The 20,136-nt window shown below is 39.7% G+C and overlaps 2 protein-coding genes across 2 annotated transcripts in view; one reads left to right on the top strand and one right to left on the bottom strand.

Moving 5' to 3' along the window:
• The window catches only part of cep89 (centrosomal protein 89), a 79,599-nt gene that overhangs the window by 16,689 nt on the left and 42,774 nt on the right, over positions 1-20,136 (top strand). The window contains exons 14-16 of the mRNA XM_051960472.1: positions 2,783-2,950; positions 4,503-4,644; positions 7,683-7,772. Coding sequence (XP_051816432.1) covers positions 2,783-2,950; positions 4,503-4,644; positions 7,683-7,772 — 400 coding nt within the window. The remainder of the gene's footprint in view (positions 1-2,782; positions 2,951-4,502; positions 4,645-7,682; positions 7,773-20,136) is intronic.
• Positions 14,328-20,136, bottom strand: part of zgc:165481 (uncharacterized protein LOC100073327 homolog) — a 32,078-nt gene continuing 26,269 nt past the window's right edge. Inside the window, exon 2 of the mRNA XM_051960542.1 lies at positions 14,328-18,692. Coding sequence (XP_051816502.1) covers positions 17,947-18,692 — 746 coding nt within the window. The 3' untranslated portion in view covers positions 14,328-17,946. The remainder of the gene's footprint in view (positions 18,693-20,136) is intronic.

Below are 20,136 nucleotides of genomic sequence, written 5' to 3'. Positions count from 1 at the left end.
AGGCGGGCGTAACGAAGTGACGACAGAGGCGTAACGATTCTGATAGAAACAACCATAGATATATACAAACACTAGATGTCTCAAGACGGAGTCAGCGGCGTCGTCACTTGGCGGCCATCTTAGGACAGGGGACTGCTCTGGCGCACTGTACAGTAGTCAACGGTAAGGTGGATGATTTCCTCACTTTAACACTCACAACTCGCTCAATTCTTGATTGATTTACAAACAGTTTAGTTTATTACAAACCTTATTAACGTGGCTATGATTCGGGCTCAATTCCGAAATCGCAGCTTTTCGTTTTGAAAAATGCGGCATAGTTGTGTGTCTTTTCTGCCTGACTACTCACATTGAAGATGGTGTTACTCACAATCTGATTTTCAATTATTAGGTTTTCCTGAGACCAGCGTTTTTTGAGAACCGAATCTTTAGGCGAAATTACATTCTTTGTGGTTGTGGTTGTATTTATTTGCTTGTTAAGAGACTTTGATTGAGACCTTAGACTTATTGTTTGTATACATCTATGCCTGGATTAGTTAGCCTGCAGCCGAAATGCATTGTGGGTAATGTAGGCACCAGGTTCATGAAAAGAAAAGACAACATCTCTGTTTGTTGTGCATTGATTTTGGTTGAGCTTTGTTTTTATCTGTGCATTAGAAAGCTGATAGTAATAAAGAAGTGCAATGCTAAATAATAAAATTACATTTACATCCATTTATGCTGAAAAAAGATGATATCTGTGTTCATTATTATATGAATTCAATGGTTTTAATTATTCTTATGTAAGCAGTAAAAGAAGTACATCTCCGACGTTTATAACAAACCAAGCTGTTCTAAAATCGGTTGAAAATTGAGCAATCTACAGTGATTTTAAAATCCATGCTCCATTGACTTTAATGTTATGAGTGATCGAGCAGCCCTGTCCCAAGATGGCCGCCATGTGGCGACGTCGCTCCCCATAGGCTGACAGCGCTCATGAGCCATCTGGTGTTTGTATATATCTATGGAAACAACCAGCGCACTAGCCTAGCCATGCTACACCCATGTTTCTGACGGCACAAGGGTCTAGGGAAGCTCGACAGGGAGGGAGGCGGGCTAAAAGGTTGTCTATCAAATCCCTCTGCAGCAATTGGGTAGGTATACAACCAATCAACGCAACGAATAGGCTGACGTAGTTCCGAGAGCACCGGCGGATTGTGGCTAAGTCCCATTAGCTTCCCAACCAGCGGAGCTGCGGAGCCAACTGGTATATTAAGGATTTGCCATATCCCGTCGGCATAAGTCCAAATACGTCTTTCTTCTCAATGAAACACTTAAGTGCCGTCCTTTGTTTATCTTTCAAGTTGAATTTTAGCTTCAAATCTTTAAGGGCTGTGGCCAAAGCCGAGTCGAAAGATAACTGTTTATTGTGCGCCGGTTGTTTGTCAGAATCGTCACGCCTCTGTCGTCACTTCGTTACGCCCGCCTTCTGACTCTACACTTCATGGTGATTGGTCCGGCCAGTTTTAGGAGAATCCAGCCTCGAGCCTTATGGAGGGTAACTAGACCCTCCCTGGCAGAGAATTAAATTCGTTGCCGTGGGTTGTCCAGCGCGGCTAGGCTACCAGTGCACAATAAACAGTTATCTTTCGACTTGGCTTTGGCCACAGCCCTTAAAGATTTGAAGCTAAAATTCAACTTGAAAGATAAACAAAGGACGGCACTTAAGTGTTTCATTGAGAAGAAAGACGTATTTGGACCTATGCCGACGGGATATGGCAAATCCTTAATATACCAGTTGGCTCCGCGGCTCCGCTGGTTGGGAAGCTAATGGGACTTAGCCACAATCCGCCGGTGCTCTCGGAACTACGTCAGCCTATTCGTTGCGTTGATTGGTTGTATACCTACCCAATTGCTGCAGAGGGATTTGATAGACAACCTTTTAGCCCGCCTCCCTCCCTGTCGAGCTTCCCTAGACCCTTGTGCCGTCAGAACATGGGTGTAGCATGGCTAGGCTAGGCCTGTATTACTTTACAATTACAATTTTATTGCTGAACCGCTCCAATATTACTACTTCTGTCTGTAGTGTAAAATTGTTTTACAGTGTTTGAGCAGAGTTTAAGGTGAGCCGGTTGGGTTCAAGCTGCTATGAGTGGAGAGGGATGGATGTGAGAAAAGTGGGGATTTTTTAGGTTTGCAGATTGTAGAAGAAGCACTGGTATAGCATTTTATTTGAGACATGTTTAAGGAGAAAGAGATTATTTAAATGGAAAAATACATCTACAGTGCTATGAAAAAATATTTGTCCTGATGTCTTCTATTGTTTCAATTTCTTACACTTAAATGTTCCAGATCAGAAACACCTGTATCGCCCTTGGGAAAGAAAAGCGACATTTCACAGTGTGGTAATGTATTTGTGGCAAATAAAGGCAAATTATTATTACATTTAAACTTGTTTGATGATCTGAAACATTTACGTGTGACAAATATGCAACAATTGAAGATTTCTGTAGGGGGCAACTACTTTTTCATGGCATTGTAACAAAGAGATTGGTTTTTATGGCTCAAATCCATGACTGGAGAGGAAGTTTAAGCTTAGATAATATCTTTAGGTTGTATGTTGGAATATTGTTGTGTGGTTTACCTCTTAGAGTCTACGATCAAACAGAAATGAAGGTAACACATATTCTATAAATCCCAAATTGTATACATCAAGTAGATAATTGGACATATTTTGTTGAAAAGTGTTCAACAAGTTCTAGCTGTTGTGTTCTGGTATTCTGTAAACTGTGTTCTTGACCCTCAGACAGTTGGAGCAGCAGGAGAGCAGGAATAAGAGGGAAATGGATGAATTGCTTCTTAAAGTGTCCAGTCTGCAGGAGGAGAATCGGAGTCTGGCTCTGGACAAAGCCAACCTGACTGCTGATAGAAAGACAAAGGAGGCTGAGCTGGAGCTCTGCAGACAGGCTAACAGGTAGTCTATAGTGTCTTTGTCTGCTGTCATGTTCACACATAAAATCTGTTGCCTCCCAACGGGACACAGATACTTGATGGATTTATTATTTCATTTTATTGGTTTTTTTTTTAAATCTTCAGTAATGTTTAGGATAAAATTTTCGTATTTGCAATATTGTACCAGATGAGTCTCACTTTCATTTGTTATATTTTTAGAATATTAAAAGGGTTTTGCTGAAGATTTTTTTTGTACAAAAGACAGAGTTTGTGTATATTTGGTATTGATGTATTCTATGAAGTAAAATCAATGAGAACTGTTTTTTTGTATTTGATTATAATAGAGTAATATAATAAATGCAAACGTAATTGCATTAGAATGTGGTTATGTAAAACTCCTATACAACAACTCACCAACTGTCCACCAAACAGGTGTTTTCACATATTTAGCTCTATTATGGCAGTGTTCATCTTTCCTCATATGTCCTGTCAGCTTTGTTGCACATTGAGATAATTGTTTAGTGACCCCACCCAGTTACCAGCACAACTCTGCCCAACTTGATTTTAGCCAACCAGGATAGTAAAACATAACGTTTGGTTTGACAGGGCCATTCATCCTTTTTCAATAAAGCATCATGCGGCGCTATGTCAAATTGCTGGCTGTTTTAGAAACTCACTTTATCTAGAGGGGCGATTTAAGTTAGTACCTTGTCATGACACCCTTGATTCGAAACTAGAGATAACCAGCCCTTTTCAGAGTTTACCCCTTCTTTGAAAATATGGTATGCCAACCCATAAAATACATTCAATTTTATTTTGATAGATATTTTGCTTGGTGGGCGACATTACAGTCTGGGCAGATATAAAGTGAAATTAGTTTTGAGTTCTTTTGTTCAGACATAAGGTGAAGAGATAGATGTTAATTACCTTTCTTGACAGTTTCGGCGAAAGCTCTCGCCTTCATCAGAAGCGTCTCACTGACAGCGTGTGACGTGTCAGCTGGCAGATTTTGACGGCTGGCATTTGTGGCACGCCCATTAGACAAAATCTGCCGGCTGACACGTCACACGCTGTCAGTGAGACGCTTCTGATGAAGGCGAGAGCTTTCGCCGAAACTGTCAAGAAAGGTGATTAACATCTATCTCTTCACCTTATGTCTGAACACAAGAACTCAACACTAATGTATTAACAAGAAGACATGATGAACGTTTTTGAGCTATAAAGTGACGTTGACTTTTGAACAGCATTAAACATCTTACAGTATTTCAGCCCACATTATTTTTCGTACAGTACTGATTAAATTTTGTCAGGGATAAAAGGTGTCTAAAATCTGCCCTGGTCCAGAATATCCCTCTGCTCCCCGTAGACTCGAGCTGAGATTGAAGTGGACTTTCTCAATTTGAAGTGTGAAGACTGTCAGAAGGTGTTTGATTAATCAACAGTGGTTTCACCCGCCTTGTGAAGATGTAACTCCTTGTCTCCCTTCTGTTCTTTGTTTTCCACCTCTCCATCTACCCCATTCTGTTCCCTTAACCCACTTTGTATTTCCTCACTGCTGTCTTCCCACCAATCAGGAAGGTTGAAAGACGGATGAGTGTACTGAAGCGACAAAAGGACGAGTGCGTGTTGAAGGAGGAAAAGACTCGGCATTACTTGGGAGCCGTCATTTCTGTGGCAGAGCACATTTCCCAGGAAAGAGACCAACTGTTGCACATGGTACTACTGATGCTGCTGATATTGTAGAATGATTTTGCTATAGTGTTTACATGCACAGACAAAACACAGATCAGACCTATTCTACAAATGCTAAGTATTCTTATCATAAACTTAGTTAGAAATTGGAGCTTTTTACTGAAGAAAAAGTGATCCATATTCACTAGTATAAACATTTTTAATTGGATATAAATTGAGCAAACATAACAAAAATATTGGTTTTTGTAACTATAGAGTTTGTGTATTTAGCTGTTAGACTGTTGCTAGGAATTCCAGCTTAGGCACGATAAGGGAGTATAGCAGGTGCAGTCGCTTATGCGTAGATGATTGAAGTGATTCCAAAATTCAGCAAATAATACTTTACGGTAATTTACTTGGTCATTTGCTAAGCTTATAACAATTGTGCAGGAAGGTAAAATTTAAAAGCAATCACAAAATGCCAATATTCAAAACACAAACTGACAGGCAGTATTCAGTGAAATGCTGCAACAAACCAGGTACCAACAGAACCGCTGTGTGGCTGAAGATGGTTCATTTATCAAGGCAGTAGAACCCGAGGGCAGATTCTCGGAACCTTTTGTGCCTTGTTTTTTTGCTTGGTTTGGCACATGTCAAGCAAGAACGAATGTGCAAGTGTGAATAATTAAGCATTCCACTGTATTTACTAACGTCCCTGCAATAGAGCTTCTCACAGCAGAGATTTCTTAAGTCATTGCATGAAAAGGACAGTTATAGTGCAACTGACAGTTCCAAGGTCCTGGTAGTATATTGTGTATGGTGGTTGACTGTTATGGTTTCCTGCAACATTGAATGGAACTGAATCATTGTTAACATAAGACATTTCACATGTTTTTCACCACATCTGAAGAGCAGGTGTCAATGAATAGTGCAGGTGTTGTAACAAAAGCTGCATAATAGAAAAGTTAATCATAGCATTGTGTGAAAATCTCAAGGATAGCGTACAAAAAGTGAAGTTAAGTAAAACTTAATAACACAAAATACAGACAATTGAAAGAAATGGTGACCAATAATTACAAATGCATAAAATATGTGAGTGTTTAGCACACAGATGATGGGTAGGTTTGTTTCCGCAGTCTAACGGAATTTAAACTTGATATTTTACAACACTGCAAAATGACTAAAGCTTAGCAGTTACACTGTTTTGGGTGGAGATTAATGCTTTACATCTGACTGCATTTCAGTGAGAGATCGGTATCTGTTGGGCCGACTGCTTTGCCTCTCTGATCTCTCTCTTTGATAAGACAGTATTTCACCCGTTTGTCTCGAATAAGCAGCTAGAAGAAAGATGTATCAATGAATAACATTATTTTTTATAACTCCTATAGCATTACTGTTCTCCAGTAATAGCCTAAAGATGGCGCTAAGTTATAATTTTTTGAATAATAAACATTTTATGCAGTTGTGAATTGCAGGTGGAGTACGTGTTTAGAATGACATCTAATTCATTTTCTTAGATGTCTTTGAGATTCCCAGTGCTGTGAAGCTGGTCATTAGTTGTGTAGGTGTGGAAAGGCTGGATTTTAAACATATACTGTGTGCCCACTCAGTGTATTTAATGCCTTTGAGAAAGCAGTGCACCAGAAATGTGCCATCAAGTATACTCCTAGATGTCAGTTACAAAATTACATTGATTTTTGTATAGGCTATTCACCAACGCTCTTTTCCACAGAACAATGCACAAGATAAGCAGGAACTATTTACAGCTACAAGAAAAGAAAACACACACACACATACACACCTAACAAAAACAAGGTGACTAACAGAATGAGGAAAATACCTTCATTTCATAGGAAGCAATCAGTTTTATGAACAAAGGTTTAGATGATAGCTAATAACTATTACTGTTTTTTTTATATTCAAGTCTCATTTGGTTACCAAAAATATTTTGTTATTATAGAACACAAAACAGCCTGAATCTACACTGCCCGGCCAAAAAAAGGTCACACACTCTAATATTTTGTTGGACTGCCTTTAGCTTTGAGCATGGCTCTCATTTGCTGTGGCATCATTTCGATGAACTTCTGCAATGTCACAGCATTTATTTCTGTCCAGAGATGCAGAAATTTTCTACCAAGATCTTATGTTGATGATGGGCGAGTCGGACCACTACACAAAGTCTTCTCCAGAACTTCCCAAAGATTCTCCGTGGAGCTGAGGTCTGGAGTCTATCCATGTGTGGAAATAATGTCTCATTCTCCCCGATTCACTCTTTCACAGTGTGAGCCCCATAAATCCTGGCATCATCATCTTGGAATATGTCCATGCCATCCAGAAAAAACTCCATTATTGGGAAGAGTTGGTCATTCAGTATATTCAGGTAGTCAGCTGACCTCATTCTTTGGGAACATAACATTGCTGAACCTGACCAACCCCAGATCATAACCCTAACCCCCACAGACATGGAGGCACTAGGCATGATGAGTGCATCACTTCATCCGCCTCTCTTCTTACCCTGATGTGCCCATCACTTTGGAACATCTGGACTCATCAGATGGTGGTTCACCACTATCCTTCCAGGTTTTAATAATGCGTTGAACTGTTCTTAACCTGATTTTAGTCATTCCAGAAATCTCCTTAGTTGTTTTCTTTGCTAGATGCAGATCAATAATTTGACCCTTCTGAGACGGGTAAACATCCTTTCCATAACCATAGACTATGTCTTCCACCATGGTTGTTCAAGAAATGAGAAGCTCCTGACTGCATCTGCTTGGGTTAAAAAAGTTGTTGCCTGCTGAAACATATTCATCACTGCACTAATTATCCAATGGAGAAGGTTCTTACGTATTTACTGAGTTCAATCCAGGAGGCGACTTTTTTTTGGCCAGACAGTGTAGCAGTGTATATGCTTCGTCCATTCCACTGAACATGACGACTGTAAATTGGCTACACTTTCAAGTCTTTCCTTTTTTTCCTTCATCCAACTCTCCCATAATCCCTCACATCTTTTACCAAGCATGTTTTCTGCTCTCCCTCTGTGTCTTAGATCAGTAACCCCCCGTCTTCCCTGTCTACCTCCCCAGGCTTCGGCTCTTCAGCAGGAAAAGCAGGGATTCGTCAACAGAGTTCTGAACGGCACAGTTCGATTCGGAAAGCTACAGGAAGACGTCAAAGTAAGTTCAAATATCAGTTTCACACTGCAATCAGCTCTTTCAAAAGGTCTGTTTTACTGCGGAAGAGTTTTGTGACTCAAGTACCATGCTTGGGTTTGGTCTTGCACAGATGATGTAAATAGAGCTATTAAAATTTGAGGAAGTTCCACATATTATGTTCCAAATTGGGCTGCACAGTGGCTTGGTGGTTAGCACTTTTGCCTTGCAGCTAGAAGATTCCCGGTTCACGTCTCTGCCTTCCTGGGATCTTTCTACATGGAGTTTGCATGTTCTCACTGCATGCATGGGTTTTCTCTGGGTTCTCCAGGTTCCAATTCAATTCCAATTTCAATTTTATTTATATAGCGTCAATTACAGTCAACTCGTCTCAAGACGCTTTACAGAACCCAAATGCCTGACCCCCAGAGCAAGCCCAAAGGCGACAGTGGCAAGGAAAAACACCCTTTTAACAGGGAAGAAACCTCGAGCAGAACCCGGCTCTATATAGGGGGGACCCATCTGCCTGCTGGCCGGGCGGGTTGAGAAGGACAGAAGAGGGCAAGGGGGAGGGATGGGAGAAGAGGGAGGGGTGGGAAAGCAAGGAAAACACAACACACATTTGGATACATGCATGACAGGATATGTGACACAGACAAAGTATAAGCTAACATTGAAAACTGACTCATAATTTACTCTTATGATGTACGGCTCTTTCCACAGGTTCTTTCCACAGTCCAAAAATTCAGTTCAGTTTAATTCAATTCAATTCAGTCTTTGTCGTTGTCAATGAACAACGAAATTTCGTTCAGAACATTTCACACACTGCATAGCAATGATATAAAAAAAAGTGCAAAAATGGTGCAAGACCCATCTCCCAGTCCCATAAACACCCATTGTATAAGATTAACACACATTAACACACTATTTGGTTATTCAGTGCAGGCACAAATGTAATAAGCAATAACAGTAACAGTGGAACATACAGACAGTTGTTTGAGTAATGTTTGATTAATGCGACAATGCAAAGTCCAGTTCACAGCTATTGTAATAGTGGGATATGATGACTGTCTCTGGATGGGGCAGAGAGAGGAAGGGGGTAATAGTTTAGCATGGTCACTGCCTGAGGATACAGGCTGTGGGCCAGTCTGGTGGTTCGGGCTCTTATGGACCTGTACCTTCAACCTGAAGGAAGCAGGTGGAACAGGTGATGCGCCGGGTGGTGTTGATCACGCATAATGTTGCGCACTCCCCTCAGACAGCGGGTGACGTAGATGGTACTGATCTCTGGGAGAGTAATCCCAATGATCTTTCCCGCTGTTTGGTACATGCTGAGGTTATTTGGAAACTCTAAATTGTCTGTAGGTGTGAATGTGAGTGTGATTGTTTGTCTCTATATGTAGCCCTGTGATAGACTGTCAAACTGTCCAGGGTGTCCCCTACCGTCATGCTAAGTCAGGTCTGACATGCGACACCAGTGAGGATGAAGCAGTGTATAGATAATGGATGGATGGATGGGTGTTCCAAACTTGTCTACCAGCTACTCTGCTGTATGACAGGCAGGTCAGTTGGAGCTTCACCCATGTTGCCAAACAAGCTTGAAAGCTACGCATTTGGCTCAACTGTCGCCTCAACTGATCAGACTGAAACTCTTCATGTTTTTTTGTTATTATTATTATTATTATTATTATCATTTTTGCTTAAAGTGATTACGTTTAGATTACTCAAATGTAGTTGCAATTGATCAGCTAATCTCGTTGATAAACCATCGACTATCAGCCTCCACCTCTCAGAAAGCACAAATTGATGAACACTTGTGTGTGTCAGATTGCAATTCTTCATTCTGAGTTCACTCTGACTCTGGTCAACAGATTTTTGAGTGTTCGTCCATTGCTGCTATTTTATTTATTTATTTATTTGACCTTTATTTTACCAGGTAAAAAATATTTTAGAACCAGTTCTCATTTGCAAGCATGAGCTGGACAAGAGGCGGCAGCAGGACCAAATGCACATGTAAACTTCAGACACACACGGTCATATAAACATATATGCTAGTTGTATTTGTGGTACTTATTACTTGCTGTTGTTATGCTCTATTACTCCCACTAATACCACTGGTGCTATATCAGTTACTAACAAGTGTCGCGATTTTGTCATTTAATACACATTTATACAGGCATGTTTTAAACATAGTGAAGCAGGCTGCATTTGTCAGACGGAATGTAGCAACTCAAACAACGCTGTACATTTCAGGCAGACAGTCAGGTAAGCTGTGAAGACAGTGCTAAGAACTGTAGCAAATGAGCACATAATTGAATTAAGCATTGCAGAGTAAAGAGGACGTTGTAATTGCTTAATTTCACAGTAAATGCAACACTTTATCTAGCTGCACCCTCATTAATTTTGCTACAACTTACCTTGGTTGGTAGCGTTTTTATTCAGTGCAGCTCTCAGATGACGCGGGAGAGAGCCCAACTGCAAATTTGTAAAGAGAAGGATGGGAAGAAATAGACGTACCAAGTTTTATATGAAAAAAGAAATTATAGAGCAGGATTTGATGCATTTGTTTATTCTGACATCTGGTGTATGTAATTGTACTTGGGTGCTTTACTGAAGTATAGATGATTGTAGTAGGTGCACAGATGTTCATAGCTAATTGTAGACTGCAAAACATAGCTTGTTTTTTGTGGTTTTCATTCTTTGGCAATAACTGCACTCATCACATCAGTTTTAATAGAAATAAGAGCCTATTCATTGAATCACCATGGGAACCTTTTCTGCATTTACCTACAGTGCCATTTTGGTTTGAATCTTACCACTGTGGTTGGCAGTTGTCCCACAATACCTGATACATATTTCCTTCTTTTTGTTTGTTTGTTTGGTACGCCACACACTAAAATGACACGGGCTTGGCAGTATTAGTGCTGTGCTCCAGAGCCAGTGGTCTGTTTTTTCCAGCTGTCAGCAGCCATTGTCACTCAAGCCATAGCAGAGAAAATATCTTAGTGGTTCTGACAATTTTTTTAGTGTCTCTATAGCAACAGTTCAGAAAGAGTGTGTGTGTGTGTGTGTGTGTGTGTGTGTGTGTGTGTACTTGTTTCTGCTATTCCGGTGGGGACTTTGACCTGACTATTTGCTATAAAGGTGGGGATTTGTCTTACGGTGGGGACCTAAAATGAGGTCCCCACGGGTGGCAACACCGTTTTCTTGGCCATGTTGTTGTTAATAAAAAATGTAAAAGTGCAAAAACGTTTGTTTAGGGTTAGGCATTGATTTGGTGTTGGTTAAGGTTAGGGTAAGGGTTAGGAGTTAGATATGAATGGGAGTCAATGGTAAGTCCCCACCGGTATAGAAAAACAAACGTGTGTGTGTGTGTGTGTGTGTGTGTGTGTGTGTGTGTGTGTGTTCTTGTACTTGCTACATTGTGAGAACCATTTTCTGCATTTAACTATCAAAGTGAGGACATTTTTACAAAGTGAGGACATTTTGGCCGGTCCTCACTTTGAAACAGCCATGTTTGAGGGTGAAGACTTGTTTTTAGAGAACAGGTATGAATTGAGGTTTGGTTAGGGTAAGGGTTAGGGTTAGGCGATCAGTTGTGATGGTTAAGGTTAGGGTAAGGCTCTAGGAAATGCATTACGCCTATGGATGTCCTCACTAAGATAGAAGTACAAACGTGTGTGTGTGTGTGTGTGTGTGTGTGTGTGTGTGTGTGTGTGTGTGTGTGTGTGTGTGTGTGTGTGTGTGTGTGTGTGTGTGTGTGTGTTCCATAGGCAGAGAGACCATTGTAAAAGGAGAGCTATACCTCATTAGTCATCTACCTAGTTCCTTGTTATCCTTCTAAAGTACCACTATACCTGGCGTCTTTCTAGGTGCTATCTTGGATGTTTTATACATATAATGCAAATTTTAAACCACTGACTGTCACAGACCTGCCACAATAAAATAAATTTGACCAGCATCGGTGCGGAGGGGCATTACATATCAAAACAGGGCTGCCCGTGGTATTTTTCAATTGTTATCATATTGCTAGTAATTTGTTTTTTACACGAGTTAGTTAAAGGAGTAATTGAGTGGCAGCTGTGACATGTACAGAGAACTCCTTTCTTTGCCCCCTACACACTGAGTTCACTATTAAACACTGCAGAAACCAGAAACAAAAAGCAAAAATACAGAAATTCAATTAAAATTAGCCAATCCCAGTTCAGATTGTTAAGGAAGGTCACAGTAGCCAGAGCTGGACCCTTTCCACATAGAATATTTTTTACACACACACTCCTGTCCAAAAGTGCTGGAACAGTGAGGCCAATTCCTTTATTTTTGCTATACGCTGAAAGCATTTGCTATCAAACAATAAATATGAGACAAGAGATCAACATTTCATCTCTTATTTCCAGGTATTTGCATCTAGATCTGATACACAATTTAGAATATAGCACCTTTTGCTTGAACCCACCTATTTTTCATGTGAGCAAAAGATTCAGATGTAAATACCTGGAAATAAAAGCTGAAATGTTGATCTCTTGTCTCATATTCATCGTTTGATGTAAAACCCAAATGTTTTCAGTCTACAGCAAAAATAAAGGACTCGGTGTCACTGTTCCAATACTTTTGGAGGGGAGTGTATATTGCTCTACTGTCTTATTATATCAGACCCAGCCCAGCCAAGAGCAATGAGATGCAATGATTACCAGAACGTGTGATTTCTGTTTTTGTTTGTTTTAGGTTACGCTGTACGCTAACAAGGTTGATACGCATTACAAGGTTGTGACTTTTCAGAAATGGAAAAAATAAAAAATAAAAAGATGTGCATGTGTAGCGGTGCAAAAAATATCAATGAGGAATGTTAACAGACTTCTCACTGGAAATGAATTTGATGTACTCCAGGATGATTCTGTGTACAGAATTGATCAAAATAAGGTTTTACTCGTTGCCATATGTAGCATCTTCCCACCATCTGAAACCTCGGCTGCATCCCGTTCTTGTTTCATGACATTTGGTAAAATCTCACTTTTTTTTAAAATGACAGAAGTCCACAATAGGATCATTCAACTTCGCTGAGCCTTGTCACAGAGGCCCTGGGAAACTGTAATTGTTACTCTTTTTTTCCTTACCTTTTCACATACTTGAAGTCCAGCATTTCACTGCAGCTCGTAGGGAGTGCTAAACCTGCTAAGACACTGATCCTCGAAGCACATTCATGTGAGCATGTTATTGATGAAGGGGGGACTGTTAATTCAAAGTTAATCCGTCTCTGGTTCTCACTTTGCATGTGAAATTAATTGCATTCTGAAATACACTATCAAAGTCCTGCAGTCTTTTTAGTTATTTTGGTGATCTTTTAAATGCTAATAAAGGCTACAAGTAGACCTGTGACCTGGTGATATTTAAACATGCAATCACTAAAACATTTAACATTTTCAGGGCTTTCCGGGAGATGCAGGGGTATGAATTTTAATTACATATAAATAATATACTCACAGTCAGCTTTCTCTTTACAGCACACACATGGTGGCAATATACATTACAGTCATCATTGTGACATTACTGAGCTGGACTCCTAACCTCATTGTATTTTGTGCTTACTAGTGAAGAGCTTATTCTTCTACTTGGCACGACATCTGTTGGGTTAATCGTGTTTGAAAGCTGGAAGCTATAATGTGAGCTGTACAAATTAGTAAGAATACTAATTAGTATCAAAGAAATGAAAATTGCTATGAAATCTACTGACAGTGCAGTGAGTGGATTACCCTGAGTAACCTGGACTGTGCTCTCTTATTCAAGTTAAGCAAATTTAGAACAAATTAATAATTTTTCTTCAGATGTAGGGGACAAGAGTTTTTTTTAATAGAACCTGCCACTCAGCTCAGAAAGATGAAAAGCAGGTCCTGTAGTTGACAGATGGTACAACCAGCAGGACAAAGGCTCCACTGACAAGCACAGTATCTAACAAATCTGGCCAACTCAGGCAGAAAATGAAATCTCTTTCTCTGGTCTGACCTGCTGCTGGAGCCTGTCGCCGCTCATGTCTTTGTTTCTTTTTTCTTTAACTTCTTATGATGTCTGTCTCCAGCTGGTTCTACTGTAGAAATCAGTCTCATTACTCTGTATGTTTGGCCATGATAGAACTATAAAAAAGGTGGAGGCGCTGATTGATCTTTGTCAGATTAGAAATCTGTCGTCCTAAGTTAACATCATTAACAGTAAAATAAAGGGTTCTTTTGCTGTGTTTCTCTTCAGCAGATTGCCATCTTGTTCACCTGACAGTAGTCTGGTGTAGCCAGTCCTTTGTCTCGTCACACTAGTGCTGGTTTGGAAAAAAATCTTGTTAAAAGTTGGGATAAGAGTGGACAGAAATCCTATTAATTGAATATTGAAAGGGTTAATTCTCGAAATGACACAGCTGTTATCTCTTTTGTGATTTTTTTTTTTGTAGGTTTGAGGTGTGACAACAACTCCGTGTCTCCCTGAGCTTGGTGAGACCAATTATGCAAGACAGTAATTTTGATTGTGTCACTTGTTGACATTTAATAATCCCAGCGAATCAGAAGGTGCAAAAATGAGCACATAAGCATTGCATAGAAAATTACTTTCCATTTATTTCATTGTCTAGTAACATCTGTAGTCAGTAGTGTAGTACTAAGCTGAGCACAACAGTCAGTGTATCATTGACAGAAAAACAGGAAAACAAAAGGAATTGGTACAGACACTTGTAAAGAAATGGAGAATGAAAGAAGCTGACAACAGAAACATAAGGCAACATAAGAAAAGAAAATATTGAGCCCAAACCGAAAAGAACTAATAGGACTTACATTGTACAGAAATGGTTAATCACATATTGATTTTTTTCAATAATGTTACATATTCAGCTTGATAAAAAAATATTATTACCTGGATTTTGTTGTTGAATAGATGGAAAAAAAATATTATTCCAGGTCCCTCAGTTATCAACATTGTGCAGAAAAGGCTCTAAACTGACTCCCATTAGTAAAACAGACAATGCTTGTAAGTACGAGAAAGGCGGTATTTGTCGAATTTGCGTATTTGGTCCAAACAAACTTATTAGTATGAACTGATAAAACCCACAAATTTTAATCCACCATGCTCATGAACTGCAAGTCATAGTCTAGACCTTTATTTTATGTACTGCTGGAAATGTCAGCTATTTCTGGGTAAAACTGCAGCAATTTCCAGTGTCTCAAAAGACTCATTTCTGGCACAACAAAATGGGCAGACAGCTGTATGGAAAACTACAATTTGGAACCGCGAATAGAGAGTTAAATCTTCAGTAGTCTTTCTCATAAATAGCAGTTTTCTGTGATATTACTGTGCAAAGCATTTTAAATTACATAAAAATGTAAGCAATTGTTAAAACACATAATAGTTTAAATATGTGGAATTTCGTTTCTGTGGAATTCGTCTACAGTCATAAGTCATAAGTATTCACCCCCTTTGATGTTTTACCCTTTTATTGCTTTCATAAATCCATCATGGTCAATAAAATTTAGCTTTTTTTTAACAAAAAAAAAATTGGAAAAACTCTTTAATGTCAAAGTGAAAACAGATTTCTATAAAGTAATGTTAATGAAAGAAAATTATATAAATGAAAATAATTGTTTGCATAATTATTCACCTCCTTCAAGTCAGTATTTAGTAGATGCACCTTTGGCTCCAATCACAGCAGTGAGTCTGTGTGGATAGGTCTCAATCAGTCTTGCACATCTGCCCACTGCAATTTTGCTTCATTCTTCTTTGCAAAACTGCTCAAGCTCTGTCAGGTTGCGCGGGTATTGGGCATGAACAGCTCTTTTCAAGTCCAGCCACAAATTCTCTATAGGATTGAGGTCTGGGCTTTGACTCGGCCGCTCCAGAACATTTACCTGGTTCTTTTTTAACCATTCCTGTGTAGCTTTCGCAGTATGTTTTGGATCATTGTCTTGCTGGAAAAGAAATCTTCTCCCAAGACGTAGTTCTCTTGCAGACTGAGAAAGATTGTCCCCCAGGATTTCAGTGTATTTTGCAGCATTCATTCTGCCCTCTATCTTTACAAGCCTTCCAGGTCCAGTTGCTGAGAAACATCCCCACAGCATGATGCTGCCACCGCCATGCTTCACAGTGGGGATGGTGTGTTTTTGGTGATGTGCAGTGTTTGGTTTCGGCCAAACATGACGTCCTGTCTGATGGCCAAAAAGCTCAATTTTGGTCTCATCAGACCAAAGAATCTTCTTCCACTTGACGGTCACTCAGTTTATGAGGGCGGCCTGATCTAGGCAGATTCACACAAGTGCCATATTCCTTCCATTTCTTGATAATTGATTTCACTAAACTCCGGGGGATGTTCAGTGCCTTGGAAATTTTTTTGTAACCATCCCCTGAATTGTACTTCTCAATAACCCTTTCCCTGAGTTGCTTAGAGTGTTCTTCTGTCTTCATGGTGTAATGGTAGCCAGGAATACTGATCAACCACTCTCTGGACCCTTCAGACACAGGTGTTTTACAACTCAATCACTTGAAACACACCCACACCACTCAGGTAATCTTCATTTCACTAATTGTGAGACTATTGGCAACAATTTGATGGACCTCTATTGAATTAGACCATTAAATTAAAAAGGGGGGTGAATAATTATGCAAACAATTATTTTTATTTATATAATTTTCTTTCATTAACATTACTTTATAGAAATCTGTTGTCACTTTGACATTAAAGAGGTTTTTCCAATAATTTTTTTGTTAAAAAAGCTAAATTTTATTGACCATGATTGATTTATGAAAGCAATAAAAGGGTAAAACATCAAAGGGGTGAATACTTATGATAGGCACTGTATATCTTTGAGCAGAATAAGCTTTTTATCTGTACCATACAATCAAACACAACAGAATTGCTGAAACTGAATGGAATGTGTGTTACTGAAAGACCAAAAAACCTGAGATATGATTCTGCTTTATGCCTCACTGGCCCGACATCTTTTCACCCCAACAGCCTAAATGGTTTGTATCTGTATTTGAGGCAGAAAAGGAGAAAGTGAAAAAAAGAGAAATGCGCATTCAATAAATGATTATAACATCCTCATCACACCTCTGCTTAAAGCTACTACTCTACCAGCTACAGTATTATGGTCAGTTTACATTTCTCAGTTGCTCTTCTGTATTTAAACGTGGCACAAATGTGCATCGAGTGAAAATGTGTTTTTTCCAAATGTATGGATTGTTTGGAATTTTACGTCTGAAAAATCTAGTCAAATAGACAGTTGTTTTCTGAAGTATCCATTACTCTGTTCAACAATACACATATGTTGTCAAGTCACTTCGCTTGCAGTTGAAGCAATATGGCCTGCCAGTCACACAAGCCTTGAGAGCAGTGTTTCAGCCATTAAGTGAAAATATGACAACAGACTAGTTACATCAACAGGCTTATCAACAGACTAATACTACTGAAGCCATAGATGTCAGTCTAAGAGGTGCCTTTGCTTTTAACTATTTGCCTAAATCACAGACAGTATTAGTTTCCCTCCCTTTTGGTTATTGGCAGCTGGTGGTTATCTAAACATGCACAAATGCAATTCTTCCTAGACACATTTGTATCCTGACACAGACTACTACAATACTTGGTGTGTTTCTTTACAATCTCAATTATCTAAATACCATTCCCTTTTGATTTGCAGTGTTTCATTTGTGGCACTCTTTTTGACCAGAAAGTACTCTACATACCATCCTCAAGCTCCAAATGATTAAATCCTACCTTTGACTTAAAAAAACGATCAATGATACTTGCTGGTTGACCGTGTTGATAAATGAGGGCCCAGGACTCTTCTCTGTGCTATTGTTATGTAAGTCAATGATTAAAAGTCTGTTTTCGAATGTTATGTTTGACTAGGTCATACACACAACACAGAACAAAGAAAGGTCACAGAAGTACGTACATCACAGAAATGTAGGTTTCAGCTCTCCTCCCATTGACACAGGTCATCGGTGGTTCTGTTCCTCTTGACCCAGCTGGTATCTGAGTTGCAACAGCGGGCCTAAGAAACGAACAGCACACCACAGAAGGTGGTCTTCTTATTTTTCCTCACTGGCCCTTTATTCATATAACGATAACTGACTGCTGGGCTTATTAAACCTTTGGGCATTTTATTACCCATTTCTGCAGCTGACTTCATCCCTGTCCCAGGACCACCAATCTTCAGCTACCATCCTGTCAGCCTCTTGAGGAGCAGTCACACATACCCTGACACAGGCACTGGCAGAATCCATAGACCAGGCACACTGTCAGGCTTGATGGCACTAAGCTAACACATACAATGCCCAGAGTCACTCTCTGAACCACCAACAAGTAGATTCCTAGAGGCAATGAGCCAAAGTATAAGAAACCCAGCAGCCAGACCAGAATGCGCGGGACATGATTACAGAACTTGGACAGGGCGTCTTGATCTGCCGGACCATTGGAGCCTATCGATACTGAATCCAGGCTTGGCTCAGCATAGACATCAGAGCTGCCATTTTGGCTCGGGGAGTGCTGTGAGTCCCTCTGCACCTCCATAATAGTGATGACCAGGCAGTTGGAGGAGTCATGAGATGAGCTGGACGAGGAGAAACTCTTTGGAGTCAGGACCACCTCTCTGTTCTGGTCGGAGCTCCAGGATTTATCCCGCATTGCCAAGCGGGACATGATGTTAACATCATCAGGCAGGGCTGAAACCTCAAACTCTGTAATCTCACTTTGGTGTCGGCAAAAGGGGCAGGAGATGCACCCTGCACTGTCTGCAATGTCCAGGATCTTAATGAGGCAGCGGGCGCAGACCCGGTGTAGGCAGTCCAGGATCTTAGGCTTCCGGTTGTGGACATTGTAGCGCTGGTAACAGATTTTACACTCTAATTCCTCTGGAGGAGGACAGTCCTTCTCTTCTAACTCAGTCTGAGGACAGCTCATCTTCAAGTCATGTTCTGGAGAGACAAATATACAGAGATTGGGGAAAAAAGAATTAGATATATAGTTAAGTTTCACATGTGACTTAACTCAGAGGTAAGAAAAATGAGGACGTTTCAGACTACAGTCTCTTGTGTATCTACAGTATTCCCAGCAGGAAAATGTCAGGGCTCTGTCTTCTTATCTGGCAGCTTTGCCTGTGTAACTGCTGGTCATGAATGATTTATGGTTTGGGAGTTGGATCAGGGTGTCATCCCAGTGCCCTTTGTGGCAAAGCAAGGACCAGTAATGCGATTGATCTTTAGAGTGCATCAGTCAGGTGAGCTGCTCCTTTAACATTTTTGTTGACTCAATGTTTTCGTATTGAATACTCTGTTGTTGCAGTTCTCAAATTAAATCCCCAGACCTTGAACTGAAGGTCTCACATTGTTGCTTTTACTTATTCTTTTATTTATTCAATTTTCGTTGAATTGTATAACACCCTTGTTTAGCTTGTTGATTGACCTGTTAGGACACAGAACAACAGAGCAATGTAATTTGTTGAATGACAAAATGATTGTTTGTTGACATTGATTTGTGGCTGCTGAATTATTCAAGAGGTCAAGTGCAGAAAAATGAAAATCATTATTGCAAAATTATTTAAAAAAAAAAACAGGTAGGTGACGGGTGACATCTGTTAAGTGACTCTAATTCATTCATGAATAAAAATGACTTAGTAGGGCACCCATGGGCAGCAGCTATATTGCAATCATTTATTTTTGTTTTACATTTTTAAGATTTTTGCAATTAATCAAAGGAAGTGTTATTTTTTTAAGAATATTACAAATTATATCTCAGCTACAATCTGAATATACAGTGAGTCGTTGTCAAATAAAGTGTGTGCTTTGCATCAACACCTTACTCACCCATCACATGTGAAGACAAGCATAAGTTACTATCTGGTGAAAAGACTGATATCAAGCAAAAAGTTAAGCCATCTCAGAAGTGCCAGAACCTGTAGTTCCTCAAATGTCCACTTGAGGCCGGCTCCAAAAGCTAGTCAGTCCTAACAAATTAAAATATAATAGTCAATTTTACAGAAGAAATAGACATGTGTTTTCAGTAATCCCAGTGTAGAAAACTAGGAGTTGTAGAGGTCACTGGAAACTCAAGACTGCATGATCTTCGCAAGTCGATTTAAAATTTTGTTTTGCCAAGACGGCAACCTGAGTTTTGGTTTGCCAGAATATATCGGGAGACAAAAATACTTGAATGCAACTGAACCAGTTGCGCTTTGAAAAATTTAATGTGCAACAATGCAACTGTAAAAGATATTATATGAAGCACAATGCATGTGTCGTTCTATAAACATTCAATTGTAAAATAATAACTACTACAGATCACTTGCCAGTACCATATTTTTTGCTACATGCATTTCAGAATACATTTTACCATAATTGGGGTCTCTGAGAACTAATCTCC

Source organism: Acanthochromis polyacanthus, chromosome 2 (assembly GCF_021347895.1).
Source record: "Acanthochromis polyacanthus isolate Apoly-LR-REF ecotype Palm Island chromosome 2, KAUST_Apoly_ChrSc, whole genome shotgun sequence".
Taxonomy (NCBI): domain Eukaryota; kingdom Metazoa; phylum Chordata; class Actinopteri; family Pomacentridae; genus Acanthochromis; species Acanthochromis polyacanthus.
This window is presented reverse-complemented; position numbering and strand designations above follow the sequence as displayed.